At 40.9% G+C, this 19,311-nt stretch overlaps 1 protein-coding gene across 1 annotated transcript in view; it reads left to right on the top strand.

Moving 5' to 3' along the window:
• Positions 1 to 19,311, top strand: part of LOC112228031 (cadherin-12-like) — a 207,040-nt gene that overhangs the window by 69,745 nt on the left and 117,984 nt on the right. The window contains exon 2 of the mRNA XM_024393152.2: positions 18,496 to 18,923. Coding sequence (XP_024248920.1) covers positions 18,678 to 18,923 — 246 coding nt within the window. The 5' untranslated portion in view covers positions 18,496 to 18,677. The remainder of the gene's footprint in view (positions 1 to 18,495; positions 18,924 to 19,311) is intronic.

Below are 19,311 nucleotides of genomic sequence, written 5' to 3'. Positions count from 1 at the left end.
CATACTATCACGGCTCAGGCTAATACCAAGATGCAGACACAGGAGGTGGATTGCACAAGTCTCAGAGTTTATTATAGTACAAGGAGCAGGCAAAATGTAAGTCAGGGCAGGCAAAAGGTAAGTCAAGGCAGGAAAAAAGTCTTAATCCAAATCAGAGTCAGGCAGGTACAGGCAGCAGGCAATGAGTTGTAATCCAAATCAGAGGCAGGCAGGCTAGGACTAGGAAAAACAAACACTAGCGCAGAGGGAACACGCTGGTAGGAATTGACAAGACAAACTGGCAACAGACAAACAGAAAACGCAGGTATGAATACACAGGAGATAATGAGGACAAATGGGAGACAACTGGTGGAGACAAGCGCAAGACAGGTGAAACAGATCAAGGTGTGACATGAATAAGATGCTTGTGTACTGCAATGAGCATGTGCCCTTCCTCTACAACAGGTTCAATGTACCCTTTACAAATTTCACTTACCTCCACATAATACACCATAACAGCTTTGTTTAAAGCTCATAAATAAAATGTCCTCATTATTTCCTTACCTAAGATATATATTCAAAATCATTCATTTTCATTCAGTGTTCATAACAACCTATGTGGATAAGTGTAGTTTTATTAATAAATATTTGCTCACAGAGTTAAGAAATATCAGTTGTGTTCTGGAGTGTGCCCTGAATTAACAAACCATTAGTTAAAATAATTATCATTAACTATGTGGAAGTTCTTCTAGGAAAGCTGAGGCCTTTACACAGCTTAATTAAGCATTTAAAATCACAGGAGGAAAATGTTGCCATTGGACAGAATTAGATATGCCTCTGATGTATTAAAATGGTAAAGTTAATTTCATTCACATTGATAAACTGTTTCGATCAGGGACATTTATGTTAGGGTTTCCATCTGAATTCTCCCTGAAACACATTCATGCATGTAGCCTGAATTCCAAAACCTGTTTTGTGCAAACGTTCCACTCCTTGTACTTGTCCTTGCCATGACAAGGAGTGGAAAGATAGCACAAACAGACTAGATTTCTCAAGGCTAGCATGCGTGCACACATATAAACCTACTGTTGTATGTGTCATATTAATATGAGTTGTAGTAACAGTGTGGAAGAACTTGACTGACGCAGGTATGTGAAAAAGTAAGTACACCCAGTGGAAAGTGGTATTTTTGGTATATATTTGGAAAAATGGATACTTCAGGTAAATTTAAACCACATCCATTGATAAAAGTAACAAAATGTAACAAATCACATACAAAAATGTAACTTCAAAAATGTTATGCAATCAAAATAAACAAAAATGCACTTTACTCATTCTGAAAAAGTTAGTACACCCCTACCTTTACCATCACATAAAATGGCTAAAATTAGATTCAGGTGCGCCAAAACAGGTGCAAGATATTTGAAAATCATTAGTGAGTAACTTGGGAGGGTCCAACCTTCCATAAAGATAAAATACTTGGTTTGGTTTTTAACCATATGGGTGTGTGGTAACCATTCCAAGATCAAAAGGCCAATCCAAGGCACTCAGAAGAAATATTATTGATGCCCATGAGTCTGGGAGGGGTTACAAATCCATTTCCAAGAAATCAAAGTACATCATTCCACTGTCCGAAGGATTCTCCACAGTGGCTTGCAAAGGTATTCACCCCCCTTGGCATTTATTCCTATTTTGTTGTCTTACACCCTGAAATTAAAATAGATTTTTGGGGGGGTTTGTATCATTTTATTTAAACAACATGACTACCACTTTGAAGATGCAAAAATATGTTTTATTGTGAAACAAACAGAGAACTTGAGCGTGCATAACTATTTACACCATCCAATGTCAATACTTTGTAGAGCAACCTTTTGCAGCAATTACACCTGCAAGTCTCTTGTGGTATGTCTCTGTAAGCTTGGCACATCAGGCCACTGGGATTTTTGCCCATTCTAAAAGGCAAAACTGTTCCAGCTCCTTCAAGTTGGAGGGGTTCCGTCACTGGCTGTTGTCATATCATCCAGTTAACGGGATTTCAGCCCTAAGAAGTCATACCACAGATTATCAATTGGATTGAGGTCTGGGCTTTGACTAGGCCATTTCAAGACATTTAAATGTTTCCCCTGAAACCACTCGAGTGTTGCTTTAGTAGTATTCTTAGTGTCATTGTCCTGCTGGAAGGTGAACCTCCTTCCCAGTCTCAAATCTCTGGAAGACTGAAACAGGTTTCCCTCAAGAATTTCCCTGTATTTAGCACCAACCATCATTCCTTCAATTCTGACCAGTTTCCCAGTCCCTGCCAATGAAAAACATCATGGTGGTTTTGGGGTGATGAGAGGTTTGCGCCAGACATAGCGTTTTTCTTGATGGCCAAAAAACTACATTTTAGTCTCATTTGAACAGAGTACCTTCTTCCAGATGTGTGGGTAGTCTCCCACTTGCCTTTTGGCGAACACCAAATGTTTCTTTAAGCAATTTTTTTTCTTCTGGTCACTCTTCCGTAAAGCCCAGCTCTGTGGAGTGTATGGCTTAAAGTGGTGGTATGGACAGATACTTCAATCTCCTCTGATATTTTTCTATAACCCAACCCTGATCTGTACTTATCCCCAACTTTGTCCCTGACCTGTTTGGAGAGCTCCTTGGACTTCATAGTGCCGATTGCTTGGTGGTGCCCCTTGCTTAGTGGTGTTGTGGACTCTGGGGCCTTTCAGAACAGGTGTGTATGCATACAGTTGATGTCGGAGGTTTACAAACACTTAGGTTGGAATCATTAAAAGTCGTTTTTAAACCACTACACAAATTTCTTGTTAACAAACTATAGTTTTGGCAAGTCGGTTAGGGCATCTACTTCGTGCATGACACAAGTACTTTCCAAAAATTGCTTACAGACAGATTATTCAACTTAGAATTCAATGTATCACAATTCCAGTGTGCCAAAGGTTAACATACACTAAGTTGACTGCCTTTAAACAGCTGGAAAATTCCCAAAAAATGATGTCATGGCTTTAGAAACTTCTGATAGACTAATTGACATCATTTGAGTCAATTGGAGGTGTACCTGTGGATGTATTTCAAGGCCTACCTTTAAGTCCTACCTTCAAATGCAGAACCTCGTTGCTTGACATCATGGGAAAATCTAAAGAAATCAGCCAAGACCTCAGAAAAAACATTGTAGACATCCACAAGTCTGGTTCATCCTTGGGAGCAATTTCCAAAACACCTGAATGTACCACCTTCATCTGTACAAACAATAGTATGCAAGTATAAACACAATAGGACCATGCAGCCGTCATACCGCTCAGGAAGGATACGTGTTCTGTTTCCTAGAGATGAACGTACTTTGGTGCGAAAAGTGCAAATCAATCACAGAACAACAGCAAAGGACCCTGTGAAGATGCTGGAGGAAACAGGTACAAAAGTATCTATATCCACAGTAAATCGAGTCCTATATTGACAAAACCTGAAAGGCCGCTCAGCAAGGAAGAATCCACTTTTCCAAAACCTCCATAAAAAAGCCAGACTACGGTTTGCAACTGCACATGGGGACAAAGATCATACTTTTTGGAGAAATGTCCTCTGGTCTGATGAAACACAAATATAACTGTTTGGTCATAATGACCATGGTTATGTTTGGACGAAAAAGGGGGAGGCTTACAAGCCGAAAAACACCATCCCAACAGTGAAGCACAGGGGTGGCAGCATCATGTTGTGGGGGTGCTTTGCCGCAGGTGGGTCTGGTGCACTTCACAAAATAGATGGCTTTATGAGGAAGGAAAATTATGTGGATATATTGAAGCAACATCTCAAGACATCAGTCTGGAAGTTAAAGCTTGGTCGCAAATGGGTCTTCCAAATGGACAATGACCTCAAGCATACTTCCAAAGTTTTGGCAAAATGGCTTAAGGACAACAAAGTCAAGGTATTGGAGTAGCCATCAGAAATCCCTGACCTCAATCCTATAGAAAATGTGTTGGCAGAACTGAAAAAGAATGTGCGAGCAAGGAGGCCTACAAACCTGACTCAGTTACACCAGCTCTGTCAGGAGGAATGGGCCAAAATTCATGTGGAAGGCTACTCTGAAACATTTGACCCAAGTTAAATCATTTAAAGGCAATGCTACCAAATACTAATTGAGTGTATGTAAACTTCTGACCCACTGGGAATGTGATGAAAGACATGAAAGCTGAAATAACTAATTCTCCCAGGGAATGTTTACTAGGATTAAATGTCTGGAATTGTGAAAAACTGAGTTTAAATGTATTTGTCTAAGGTGTATGTAAACTTACGACTTACAACTGTATACTGAGATTGTGACAGATCATGTGACACTTAGATTGCACACAGGTCGACTTTATTTAACTAATTATGTGACTTCTGAAGGTAATTGGTTGCACAAGATCTTATTTAGGGCCTTCATAGCGAAGAGGGTGAATATATATTATTATTTTTTAGTTATTAGTTATTTTTTTCATTTCACATACTATTTTGTGTATGCCCATTTCATGAAATCCATATAAAATACAGGTTGTAATGAAACAAAATAGGAAAAACGCTAAAGGGGTGAATACTTTTGCAAGTCTCTGTACAAATGAAGACAATTGAAGACCATTGGCAATCTACTTAGGACAGGTCATCCGACCAAATTCAGCCCAAAAGCTGACCGATAGATGCTCATAGAAGTCTCTAAGTACCCCAGGTTGACATCAAGGGATCTACAAGGGCAATCTTGCCACAATCTATGTCGAATTGCATGCATGAGTCAGCTGTCAGAAAGAGACTTCACAAACTTGGCCTACATTGGAGGTCAGGAAGGAAGAAGCCTCTGCTCTCAAAAAATAATATCAAGACATGACTGACGTTTGCCAGACAACACCTGGGTAATGACGTAAACTATTGGAACAATGTGTTCTGGACAGATGAGTCAAAGGTGGAGTAATTTGGCTGCAATGCCAGACGCCATGTTTGGCGAAAACGAAACACTGCCTTTGAGCAGTAGAACCTCATACCAAACGTAGAGCATGGAGGCTGTGGCATTAGGGTTTGGGGCTGCTTTGCTGCCTCAGGGTCTGGCCAACATGCCATCACTGAGTCAACATGAATTCCACGTAGTACCAGAGATTTCTTTAGTTGATTGTGAGGCCATCTGTCAAAACGTTGAAGCTGAACCAAACATGGATCTTGCAACAGGACAATTATCCAAAACACAAAAGCAAAGTTACAACAAAATTGCTCAAAAAGAATAAATAGAGGGTTGTGGAATGGCAGAGTCAAAGCCCAGATCTCAATCCTGTCGAAATGCTCAATCCAGTCGATGTAAGAGACTAATAGGCAGTTACAAGAAATGGCTACATTAAGTTATTTCAGCCAAAGGGGCCAACACCAGCTATTGAAGCTAGGGGTGTACTTATTTTGTCTTCACTATAGAATTGCATTTCCGTAGATAATTTGAGTGTCATTTGTTCAATTAGGTTACCTTTATCTGTCCAAAGATTTTTTTTAAAGACAACTTTCCAGGAGGTGTACTTGCTTTTTTACATGACTGTATGCCTCTTTGCAGCTTGCACTATTCCAAAGATTTGAAAATATGCTCACAAAGGAGAAAATGCAATGTTCCCAACAGGGTGTTTGAATTGAGTTGGCAAGAAATCAGGGAACTGATTCAGGCGATGTAACACTCTTTCATGTTATGAATGTTTTTTTGGTTATCCCTGCTTTTTCGACACAGCATTTCATTATTCTCTTGTTCCGTCTACCACAGGTGCATAAATATCTACTCTCAATGGTAGCTGTCTTATTAGAACACATTTCTTCTACCTTATCTCCCTCTACTCGCTGTGCATCCCCAACAGCTCAATTTAATGATGCATAACATCATATACCTCAACAAAAAAACAGAGACAACGAAAATTCAAGGGTGTAACCTTATAACTTCCCCTTTGTTAGCTAACTCAAAAAGCACTGAAACTAAGCAAGGAATTGTCTGTCAGTGCCTCTAGTGTGATAACTCAAACTATAAAGAGGTGGATAGTCATGTTTCTTTTCCTGTCAATCTGTCCTGTGCTTCACAGTAACTCATGTTCTGACAGCTTTCTCCATCCAAGGCCTTTTGTGTCCTGATAGATCTAGTTTGTGAAGTATCTAACAGGGGCTCTGACCCAAACATGGACCACATGTCACTTTTGAAGGATACAGGAATCCCCATGATATGATCAAGTACACTGCTTCATTTTCTATACACTGTATAGAAAATGGTAGCAGGTGGTAGCTTTTGGCATTAGAGGTAGCTTTTGGCATTAGAGGTAGCTCATGGTAGCTTTTGGCATTAGAGAGGCTGGGAGAAGATAAATAATTCAGACCCTGTGAGCGTTTTGGTCTGTCATATTATTTTAATCGTAGAGGAGCTTTCATTTGGAGCTACAGCATATCTGTTGCATCATAGAAAGACCTCACAAAAGGGGAACCATGACTCAGTGTGTTGCTTCCTTTCGCCTTCGGCCATTTCTGTCTGTACAGTAAAGCTTTCCATACTGTCAGGGGGAAGAGTTCAGTTTCTCACAGAGAGGCAACCTTCGTTCAGTAGGACATGCATCTCATTAATTTTTGCTGATAATAATATTTTAGGTCATATGCCAGCACTGGGAGTTTGCATACTCAAATCCATGAGGGGTGAATTTGCATTAAAGCCTGAGCTAATTCTTCAAATGTAACCACGGTTTTTTCTTGTAGTGTTTGAGAGGCTGAAAAACACATCACTTCTCAATAGATCGAGATAGCGTCCACAGGAAAGCACAGAGATTTAGCAGGCCCAAGCAATAACTGACATGATTGGTATTTAATCCGGTCAAACCCTACAGCCCTAGCAGTTTAAGACCCATCCATAGACTCAGGCCCAAGCCTCCAGCATGCATTTCACCTGCTTCTCCCTACCCTCTCTTTCCCCCTTTCCAAAGGTCTGGGAGTTCTTCAGCTCTGAATGCTTTCAGTAGTGGACTGTTACTCTTTCACGTAGAAAAGTGGCCACCAGTAGAGTGTTTCAGGCAGCGTTACCATATGCACGGGGGTTGGGGTGAAAATACAGTCGCAGCTCCATGTCTCCATGTGGTCAGGACATCTGCCTGTCTGCTACCTAGGACACCAATTGCATGCTCAGTTTCTCACTAACTGACGGCTTTCAGCTGCCTGAAGTGGCTTCAAGCTGAGTCATAGAAATGTATCTGTCTGCTGTTGGTTTCTGACTGAAATACAATGACATCACCCATTTCAAACGCGCTCACAGATTAATATCTGCATCTGTCACTAGACAGATATCAGAATAAAAGTTAGGTGAACAAGCTAACATGGCAGAAAACGTATACCCCAGGTCAAGGCTATTCTGTGATTCTTCATGTCTTCTGATAGCTGTTTTGTTACCCAGAATCAACACAACAGTTTGATAACTATTTGCTCTGGTAGCGTACTGTGTGAATCAATACCCAACAGACTCAGAAGAGGCATTTTTTTCATTTACATCCCCGTTCTGTAGACGGTGCATTTCTCTGAACATCAAAGAGCAATTATTACTTCAGTAGTTAAGCAATAAGAATAACTGGCCTCATGCACTATTAACAGCTTGTCTTTTAAGCTAGCGTCTCTCACTCTCTCACTGACTCTAAGTGCTTATTTAATATACTCTACGGTATTTTGAACTGCTTTTGTGAAAAAATAATAGAAAAGGCTTTGATTTATCTTAATCAAATTAGAGGGACTGTAGAGCAACACACTGTCTTTGAACATTCGGACTTAGGGAGTGAATGTGCCTCTGAAATGCCAAAGCGAAACAAATAACTCACTCAGCCTTCCTTATCTACCGGACCCCTGCAATGTGCAGACATGAGAGTCTGTAAAGAGTTGTTTTGTATTCATGAAGAGAAAGTTACCATGGGGTGGTACCCTACCATGATAGTCAAGCTGCTGCAGTGGGTGCTGCCCAGCTCTGGCTGTTTTGAGCAAATGTGATGGCTATGTTACAAATAGTACACTTTCCCCTATATAGTGCACTATTTTGGACCAGAACCCTTTGAATTATAGTGAAAAAAGTGCACTATATAGGGAATAGGGAACCATTTAGAGGTTTACCCTGCTGGGACCCTGCCTTGCTACAGTCGATATCAGCAACTTTAGAGTCACCATCACTTATTCATAAGCTTTACTCCCTGATTATTTATTTAGCCTGGCACAGCGTTTGTTAGTCCCTTTATAACCTGTCTTTGACTACCTTTCCTTTACAGTCTTCTTTCCCTTTCCTCCGACACTGTTCTCCTCCTACTCTAGTCCCTTAGACTCCCAGGCATATTAAGGCCTGCTTTGGTCTGGCCGACGTAAACACGTCTGCAAGTTTGGAGTTTACTATGAATCATCTCTGTGACTGCACTGGCTGCACGCTCTACTGATGTTAAAGGTGTTTTATCCTTCTGTGGGTCGTCTCTCTCAGTGCCTGTACATACATATTCAGTATGGATCGTGCCAGCCAGCCACAGTTTCACTCCAGTTCTTTTCCCTGTGCCTTGAGCATTATGCTGAGTTTGCCGAACCCTGAAACATCTGTTGTCATTACCAGATGAGTTTTCAGTGCAGACAAAGCCCCTAAATCAGCTGTAAAGCGGCATTGTGTTTCTTCAGCAAGATGATTATGTGGCGCTCAGACTGACACAAAATCTGTATAAACTTTCATACAGAGAGATGCAAAAATGCAAAATGAAAAGAAGCTTAACATGATATGATGGCTTATTAATTCTTCAGCTAGCCAAACATGCAGATGTTTGAATCAAAGCATCAATAAAATAATTTACTTTGGATTGACAACTGTTGGATTTTTAAATGTTGGTTTATCTTTCTCTACCCAATTATATTTCCTCTGGGATTTATCCTGAGAGAACAACTTAATTAATATTCTTAATTACATAGCACAGACTAATCCACTACCACATTTGTTATACAAATATGACAGTGTGGATTGAGCTATGGTAGGTAGACCACCATATGGTGAGTCTAGACTCCGCAAAGCCTTTGACACCTGTCCCCGCCAAACTCTGTAATATACATTTTGTGAAATATCAAGAAATCTGAATCATATATATATATTATATTTTATATATCATCATATATATATTATATATTTTACTGTTGAATCTGGTCCAGATTATTTCTTAACCTTATTAAAACAACTTTGACTTATCTGCACCTCAGGATGATACTCCTGTCACCCAGCAACACACATGGTGGTGACACAATTAAAATATCACCCTTCACATACAGTGCATTCGGAAAGTATTCAGAACCGTTGACTTTTTCTACATTTTGTTACATTTCAGCCTTATTCTAAAATGGATCAAATATACTTTCTCCTCATCAATCTACACGTCATAATGACAAAGCGAAAACAGGTTTTTAGAAAATGTGGCAAAAGTATTAAAAAACCAACAAATACCCTATATACAGTGGGGAGAACAAGAATTTGATACACTGTCGATTTTACAGGGTTTCCTACTTACAAAGCATGTAGAGGTCTGTCATTTTTATCATAGGTACACTTCAACTGTGAGAGACGGAATCTAAAACAACAATCCAGAAAATCACATTGTATGATTTTTAAGTAGTTCATTTGCATTTTATTGCATGACATAAGTATTTGATCACCTACCAACCAGTAAGAATTCCATCTCTCACAGACCTGTAAGTTTTTCTTTAAGAAGCCTCCTGTTCTCCACTCGTTACCTGTATAAAAGACACCTGTCCACACACTCAATCAAACAGACTCCAACCTCTCCACAATGGCCAAGACCAGAGAGATGTGTAAGGACATCAGGGATAAAATTGTAGACCTGCACAAGACTGGGATGGGCTACAGGACAATAGGCAAGCAGCTTGGTGAGAAGGCAACAACTGTTGGCGCAATTATTAGAAAATGGAAGAAGTTCAAGATGACGGTCCATCACCCTCGGTCTGGGGCTCCATGCAAGATCTCACCCCGTAGGGCATCAATGATCATGAGGAAGGTGAGTGATCAGCCCAGAACTACACGGCAGGACCTGTTCAATGACAAAGAAAAGAAAACCATTACTTACACACTACGCCTTCATGGATTAAAATCCTGCAGCGCACCCAAGTTCCCCCTGCTCAAGCCAGCGCATGTCTAGGCTCGTCTGAAGTTTTCCAATGACCACCTGGATGATCCAGAGGAGGAATGGGAGAAGGTCATGTTGTCTGATGAGACAAAAATATAGCTTTTTGGTTTAAACTCCACTTGCTGTGTTTGGAGGAAGAAGAAGGATGAGTACAACCCCAAGAACATCATCCCAACCGTGAAGCATGGAGGTGGAAACATCATTCTTTGGGGATGCTTTTCTGCAAAGGGGACAGGACACCTGCACCGTATTGAGGGGAGGATGGATGGGGCCATGTATCGCGAGATCTTGGCCAACAACCTCCTTCCCTGAGTAAGAGCATTGAAGATGGGTCGTGGCTGGGTCTTCCAGCATAACAACGACCCGAAACACACAGCCAGGGCAACTAAGGAGTGGCTCCGTAAGAAGCATCTCAAGGTCCTGGAGTGGCCTAGCCAGTCTCCAGACCTGAACCCAATAGAAAATCTTTGGAGGGAGCTGAAAGTCCGTATTGCTCAGCGACATCCCCGAAACCTGAAGGATCTGGAGAAGGTCTGTATGGAGGAGTGGGCCAAAATCCCTGCTGCAGTGTGTTGAAACCTGGTCAGGAACTACAGGAAACGTATGATCTCTGTAATTGCAAACAAAGGTTTCTGTACCAAATATTAAGTTCTGCTTTTCTGATGTATCAAATACTTATGTCGTGCAATAAAATGCTAATTAATTACTTAAAAATTATACAATGTGATTTTCTGGATTTTTGTTTTAGATTACGTCTCTCACAGTTGAAGTGTACCTATGTTAAAAATTACAGACCTCTACATGCTTTGTAAGTAGGAAAACCTGCAAAATCGGCAGTGTATCAAATTTTTGTTCTCCCCACTGTACATAAATCAAATCAAATGTATTTATATAGCCCTTCATACATCAGCTGATATCTCAAAGTGCTGTACAGAAACCCAGCCTGAAACCCCAAACAGCAAGCAATGCAGGTGTTGAAGCACGTTGGCTAGGAAAAACTCCCTAGAAAGGCCCAAACCTAGGAAGAAACCTAGAGAGGAACCAGGCTATGAGGGGTGGCCAGTCGTCTTGTGTCTGTGCCGGGTGGTGATTATAACAGAACATGGCTAAGATGTTAAAATATTCATAAATGACCAGCATGGTCAAATAATAGTCTGGGACAGGTAGCACGTCCGGTGAACAGGTCAGGATACCATAGACGCAGGCAGAACAGTTGAAACTGGAGTAGCAGCACGGCCAGGTGGACTGGGGACAGCAAGGAGTCATCATGCCAGGTAGTCCTGAGGCATGTTCCTAGGGCTCAGGTCCTCCGAGAGAGAAAGAGAGAATTAGAGAGAGCATACTTAAATTCACACAGGACACCGGATAAGACAGGAGAAGTACTCAAGATATAACAAACTAACCCTAGCCCCCCCGACACATAAACTACTGCAGCATAAATACTGGAGGCTGAGACAGGAGGGTTCAGGACACACATACGTTTTCAGACCCTTTGGTATGAGCCTCGAAATTGAGCTCAGGTGCATCCTGTTTCCATTGATCATCCTTGAGATGTTTCTACAATTTGATTGGAGTCCACCTGTGGTAAATTCAATTGATTGGACATAATTTGGAAAGACACACACCTGTCTATATAATTATAAGGTCCCACAGTTGACAGCGCATATCAGAACAAAAACCAAGCCATGAGGTCGAAGGAATTGTCCGTGGAGCTCCGAGACAGGATTGTGTCAAGGCACAGAATCGGTGGAAGGGTACCAAAACATTTCTGCAGCATTGAATACAGTGGCCTCCATCATCTTTAAATTGAATAAGTTTGGAACCATCAAGATTCTTCCTAAAGCTGTCCCACCCGGTCAAACTGAGAAATCGGAAGAGAAAGGCCTTGGTCAGGGAAGTGACGAAGAACCCAATGGTCACTCTGATAGAGCTCCAGAATTCCTCTGTGGAGAAGAGATATCCTTCCAGAAGGACAAGCATCTCTGTAGCACTCCACCAATCATGCCTTTATGGTAGAATGGCAAGACGGAAGCCACTCCTCAGTAAAAGGCACATGACAGCCCGCTTGCAGTTTTCCAAAAGTTACCTAAAGGCTGAGAAACAAGATTCTCTGGTCTGATGAAACCAAGATTGAACCCTTTGGCCTGAATGTCAAGCATCACGTCTGGAGGAAACCTGGCACCAGACCTACGGTGAAGCATGTTGTTGGCAGCATCATGCTGTGGGGAAGTTTTTCAGAGGCATGGACTGGGAGACTAGTCAGGATCAAGGGAAAGATTAGCTGAGCCAAGTACAGAGAGATCCTTGATGAAAACATACTCCAGAGCAGGACCTCCGATTGGGGCGAAGGTTCACCTTCCAACATGGGCAATGACGCTAAGCACACAGCCAAGACAACACAGGCGTGGCTTCGGAACATGTCCTTGAGTGGCCCAGCCAGAGCCTAGACTTGAACCCGATCAAACATCTCTGGAGAGACCTGAAAATAGCTGTGTAGTGACGCTCCCCATCCAACCTGACAGAGCTTGAGAGAATCTGCAGAGAAAAATGGAAGAATCTCCCCAAATGCATGTGTGCCAAGTTTTTAGCGTCATACCCACTTGAGTCTGTCATCGCTGCCAAAGGTGCTTTAACAAGGTACTGAGTAAAGGTTGTAAATACTTATGTAAATGTTATATTTTTAATAAATGTGCAAAACATTCTAAAAACCTGTTTTTGCTTTGTTATTGTGGGTTATTGTGTGTATATTGACGAAGATATTTTTTAAATCCATTTTAGTGGTCTGAATACTTTGCGAATGCACTGTATCATAAAAATAAAATCTATGCTGTTTATCTGATTGTTATGTTCATGACGGCCTTCACAACTAGTAACTTTCCGAGGGAGTGTCTTATGGTTCCTAATCTGTGCCAGCAGCTCGGTGAGCCATATGGTCCTTAATTATGGGAGGCGATGTGTAAGAATGCTGTCAGCCGGCTGTGTGGTGTTATCTGAGGCAGACACAGTAGGTCAAGGCTCAGCACAGAGGGCCGACACATGGTAATGAACTTATCTTATTAAATATGCATCAAATCAAATACCTTCCAGGAACTAACTGTGGAGCATAGACACAATTTTCAGGAAATATGGGAACAGTCATTTCCTATTAGGTCTTCGTGAAATGAGGAGTGACCTGTCTGATCAACGGACTGACCTCATGTCGAGATTGTTACTCCTGATTCTGCAAGGGGAACTTTTCAGATTACTTTAGTGACAGTAACAACTTAAATGAATCTGTGTGTATGGGGGTGTAACCTTGGTAGAATATCCTCCCTCTGACACCAGTGTTCCAAATCTATTAAATTAATCAAAGACAATGGTGTCAATGAGGGCTGTGGTTATGAAATTAGAGCCTCGGTGCCTACGTTATTATGTAATTCATAACTACATTAGGAAGGGACAAAAGAGTGAGTGTGTGCCAGGTGTTGAATAATCCTAAACTAACTTGTCTCCACTGTTGATGGACAATTCGTAGTATATTTCCTAGAGTTTTTACTCCTCTTACTTCTGGCGTATTAATTCTTAGAGACATTTTATTCAAATGCTTTTAAACAGGGAATCCCATTTAGACCAAGGCCTCTTTCAAGTAAGCCCTGCACACAATCGGATAAATTCACAATATTTACAATTCCAACTCAATAAAACAAACACTATTTACAATCAATTTAAGAAAAGTAAATTACAAAACACGATCATGAAAATCTAACACATTCCTCAGTAAAAAAAAAAGTAATCAACCAGTCTGAACTGCCCTATCCGTACCAAAACCTCCATCCTCCTTCCATTCCACAAGTAAGGTGCAAAAAAACTCAATGCAGATCTACCTAAATCAGTGGAGACCGAGGGGATCTCCAGAGTTAACCATCCCTGTGATCGGGTCTGGTGACTCATAAGTCTGTAATTTAATTAACAATGAAGTAAGGTAATGGCGGAAGTTTGCACAAGAGGGCTTTATAAACTGAAAGAGAACGGTGCATTTAACTTCAAGCTTTAAGAGAGGGCCAGCCTACGGTCTGATACAGAATTCATTAATGTGTACTGAACCTATCACCCGTAATAAGGCATAGTGTGCTATGATAAACTGCGCCCAATGGCTTCAATACAGTGGCGGCTGCATTATTACAGATGATATCACCATAGTCTAAAGCCGAACGAATGTCAACTGAATGATATGTTTTCTGCTAGTTAATTAAAAGCATGCCCTATTCCTATGCAGAAAGTCCATTTTGATTCTCAACTTCTTAACTACCACCTCACTAGTCTTTTGGAAGAATTGCTTTTTGTCAATCCAGATACCCAGATATGTATAAGTAGGGACACGATCAATGTGGGCACTGTCCAATGTACATAAGCATAAATCATCAGATACATTTTCAGCTTTTTTGGAAAATAACATTGACTTATTTTTACCTGCATTAATTATCAATTTCAGTTCAACAAAATCGTTCTGTAAATCAAAAAAGCCAGATTGTAGTTCGGAAAGAGCCTTCACAACAGTATCGTCTGCATACAGGTGGAGGTTACAAATTCTTACAGACAAACTAATATTATTTACAAAGATAAAAAAGTTGTCCCACCCTTGTGGGACACCTTTAGTAATATCAATGAAACCTTACTTAACACGATCAGAAGATACACATTGTATCCTGTCTGTCAGGTAGTTTTCAAACCAAAAGCAGGCTGCCAGACCCAGACCAATTTCAGACAGTCTATGAATTAATAATGAGTGGTCAACAGTGTTGAAAGCCTTCGACAGGTCTATGAAAATGGCAGCACATTGCTGCCTTCTGTCCATGCATTTTACAATGTAATTTAACACAAAAGAAGCAGCAGAGAAAATGCTGTGACCTGACCTGAAATCATAATGATGAACACTTAGAAAACATTATGAAGTTAGAAAATATCTAAGCTAAATGTTTTTTAACAATGTAAAAGTTGTCGCTGGGTAACACAGTTTAGAGATCGGGCAATAATTATTTATGTCCAAGGGGTCACCACCTTTGGAGAGGGAGCACATGGACAATTCAGGTATAAATTATATAAATGATTGCTCAATTTGGCATTGGTATTGGCATTGAACATATTCAGGTGATTCATTTGTACGGCTCTGTGATAGAATCCATTGTACACACTAAATTAGTTCATATATGGCAAACGTTTGGTTAAAATGATTTGCCGATCTCTAATATATTTGGAAAGGAGCCTAAAAGGACAATAGTATTTTACTGGGTTTTGTTGAATCCAATATTTTAATTGTCTAACTGGATCAATGATTGGGCCTAATTAGCCCAAATGGTCTTCTATTCTTAACTGCCTGAGGCATTCAGGTGCTGTTGGAGGGGACTCAATTGGATAATGTAGAGCACTTATGCTGAAGTGTGTCAAGTTCAACGGGAATGTACTGTTTGTCTGTGAAGGGTTCTGAGCTAAAACAGGAATATATACAGTACTCTAGATTTTGACTGTGGCAGTTGTGAGTGGTTGAAGTGGTGTCATTGATACATTCTATCTGAATTCAGAAGAAAACATGGGTTGGCTATTCAAGGTTATTTCAATAGACTATTGTACAAAAATGTCGAGATAACACAATGAAATTATACTATGCTACTACTAGCCCATGAATGGATCAACACTGTAAAGCATCTCTTAGTGTGGATGATATAAAAGCAGGGTTAGACTGTATTTCATGCATTAGTTGATGTGAATACCGGACTGTGATAATTGGAGAAAAAGGAGACAAACAGAAAAAAACGAACACACTGGCTTTCTCTGTTGACACTGGTTTGATATGTTTTTTTGTTGTTGTGGTTGACACTGGTCTGAAATGCCATGGTTTACTAAGCTGTAGGATATGCGTAACTGGCTGCAGGGAAGTCAGGCACAGGAGAGCAGAATTGGGTAGCAAACGGAGCCCTTTCTTACGGCAAACAGACACACGGCACTACGAACATAAACTAAATACGGGTTGATATAACCCGGCGCAAACCAGTCTGACGTGCAAATACACGTAACAGCAAACAATTCCACACACAGACATGGGGGGAAACAGAGGGTTAAATACACGTTGAATAATGAGGGAATGTAAACCAGGTGTGCGGGACAACAAGACAAAACAAATGGAAAATGAAAAGTGGATCGGCGATGGCTAGAAGACCGGTGATGTCGACCGCCGAACGCAGCCCGAACAAGGAGAGGAACCGACTTTGGCGGAAGTCGTGACATAAGCCCGAATTCAATTGTACAAATCCTATTAAGATCACAGAACAGCAAAAAGCTAATCTGACGGACCTGTTTGGGACTAAGAGATAATTTTCGCTCCTAACCCTGTCCCTAACCTGCTATGTTAATTATCCTAACCTGCTACGAAAAAGTTTAGCTGTATAGAAGTTGTTTGGTGTTTTTTAGGAAGAAGGTTACAACTGCACCCTATTTCCAAGATGGTGCCAACAGGGCGCTGGTCAAATCACTGCACTATGTAGGGAATAGGGTGACATTTGGATGCACAATACAAGATTGTATTCCATTGTGTAATTGGAACGATTGGGAATGCAGTGGGACAGGTAATGGCATCTATTCATCAAGCTGTTTTCATGTGGCACTCTGCTAAACCAAAAAGAGGCCTCCTCAACTAAATTGTGACCTCCCTTTTATAAAGAAAGAGGTGAAATCTACTTCTCGTTGTCACACTCTGACCATAGTTTGCGTTGTTTGTTTCTAGATTTTGTTTGGTCAGGGTGTGATATGAGTGGGCATTCTATGTTGTATGTCTAGGTTTTCTGTTTCGATGTGTTTGGCCTGATATGGTTCTCAATCAGAGGCAGGTGTTAGTCGTTGTCTCTGATTGGGAACCATATTTAGGTAGCCTGTTTTGTATTGTGGAGTGTGGGTGATTGTTCCTGTGTTTGTGTTTACGTTACAGGACTATTTCGTCTTCGTTCATTTTGTGGGTTTATTGTTTTTGTTCGTTTGTTAGTATTCTATTAAAATGGATAATCATCACGCTGTATTTTGGTCCTCCTCTCTTTCGCACGATGAAGGACGTTACACTCGTTTTATAAATTATGTCAATCTTTATTCCTTATGGTTGGTCTCAATTGAAGTTTAGAGCTTTGATTGATAGAGCATGAATATCTTTGATAAAAAATGCATAGTTTCTCTATTCCATCAGAGGTACTAGCCACCTGCTACATAGCCTACAGTGTAGTGCGTGCAAACCAGAAAACATGATACAGTTGTACCTTGGCATGTTTCTTAACAGGCAATTATCAAGAGCTTTTGAGGCTATATCAGGAGGCAGCATGTATACAGTGATGCTTGCTGAAAAGCAAACTCCTGCTAGGCACTTTGTTATATAAAAATATCCTGGATAAAGTAGAAATGAGAGTAAAATAGAGACACATTCAAGCATGCAAGATCAAATTGAATCTCCTACAACCAGATAAGCACTTCACCACCCTTGGAATTCTAAACCATCACCAATAGCTCAAACGACATTTAAATGAAAATACACTGGAAACAGTAAAATACAGACATACAGTATCTAGATCATATCAGGACAAACTCAATATTAAATATTCAATTGCACAGGAGCTGGATTATTTGTTCTTAATCTCCGGAGGTTTTCATTCTAAGGGGTGAAAGCTGTCAAATTACAGTCTGCATCAAGGGGAACAATCTTCTGTGGCAGCTGGTTGTCAAAGCTGAAGAAAACTCTGTTCTCTGGAGATATACCGTAGCTGTGTGGCATGCGTTCTAAAAGGCACCCTGTTCCCTAAATTATGCATTACTTTTCATCAGACCCCTATGGACCCTGTTCAAAAGTAGTGGACTATATATACAGCATGAGAGTGGGTGAAGGGAAGAAAGAGATCTGGGCTTGAAGGGATCGTTTGGGACCATAGTGTTTTGTATGGGCAGTCCAGACACTGATTTGATAACTATCTCTATCCATCTCTATCCATCATGCATGTCATTGGAGATGCAATACAAGGTTGCCTCTGTAGATTAGTTGTTTTGATGTATTCTGGGGAATATGAATGTGAATTGTTATGACATGATTATAAGATCATCCATAGTAATTTATTTCCATACTCTGTGATACTCAAGGTGACATTTTGACAGTGCCAAAAATACAGAAATTACTATTTCAAAATGAGTTTCTCTCTTTTATACTCAAGCATTGTTTTCTGTGTTTTGTGTAAATGGAGTCCAGTGTTGTGTAAATGGGATCCACTGCCATTATCCAACAGGTGACTCATTGAAATATAGGATACAGAAAGGATGTTAACGTTTCTTTCTGATTTCTCTCTTCCAGGTGATGAGCTCCATTAATCGTTGAGCGTGACAGGCAAACTAACCAGGCCAGAGGCTCCTCATCTTGGCTGCATCCAGTCCAGTCTCCCCAACACGGATTCAACTCTCTGGTTCTTACAGTTGTTGATCTGGCTTTCCGTCTGTGGGACTTTACCTTGGAGACCTCAACCTCACAGACCGCCAATGCTTACAAGGAACTGCCTGCTGCTGTTCCTTTGGTTTGTCTTCGACAAAGGTTCCCTGTCTTTAGTGCGCCCGCCAGGTCCACCACTGAGCAGGAGCAGACTGGGAAAGGAGAATCCAAGGAGCCTGGCGGGCTCGATGAGGAATGGGGCATCTGGGTTTCAGAGAGTCAAGAGGGGATGGGTGTGGAACCAGTTCTTTGTGCTGGAGGAGTACATGGGGTCAGACCCACAGTATGTGGGCAAGGTAAGGATGTTATACATTGTGTTATTTATATCATGCGAGTGTTTCATAAATCATGTAGCTAGCAGCTCAGGAGGAATTGAACCAATGTTAAATGGAGGGAGAAGTAAAAATAGGATGAGAGGGAGGAAGAAGAGAAAGCAAAGAGAGGGAGGACTGGGAAACTGGTCAGAATTGAAGGAATGATGGATGCCGCTAAATACAGGGAAATTCTTGAGGGAAACCTGTTTCAGCCTTCCAGAGATTTGAGACTGGGATGGAGGTTCACCTTCCAGCAGGACATTGAAAATAAGCATATTGCTAAAGCAACTCTCGATTGGTTTAAGGGGAAACATTTAAATGCCTTGGAATGGCCAAGTCAAAGCCCAGACCTCAATCCCAGACCTTAATC

Source organism: Oncorhynchus tshawytscha, linkage group LG29 (assembly GCF_018296145.1).
Source record: "Oncorhynchus tshawytscha isolate Ot180627B linkage group LG29, Otsh_v2.0, whole genome shotgun sequence".
Classification (NCBI taxonomy): domain Eukaryota; kingdom Metazoa; phylum Chordata; class Actinopteri; order Salmoniformes; family Salmonidae; genus Oncorhynchus; species Oncorhynchus tshawytscha.
This window is presented reverse-complemented; position numbering and strand designations above follow the sequence as displayed.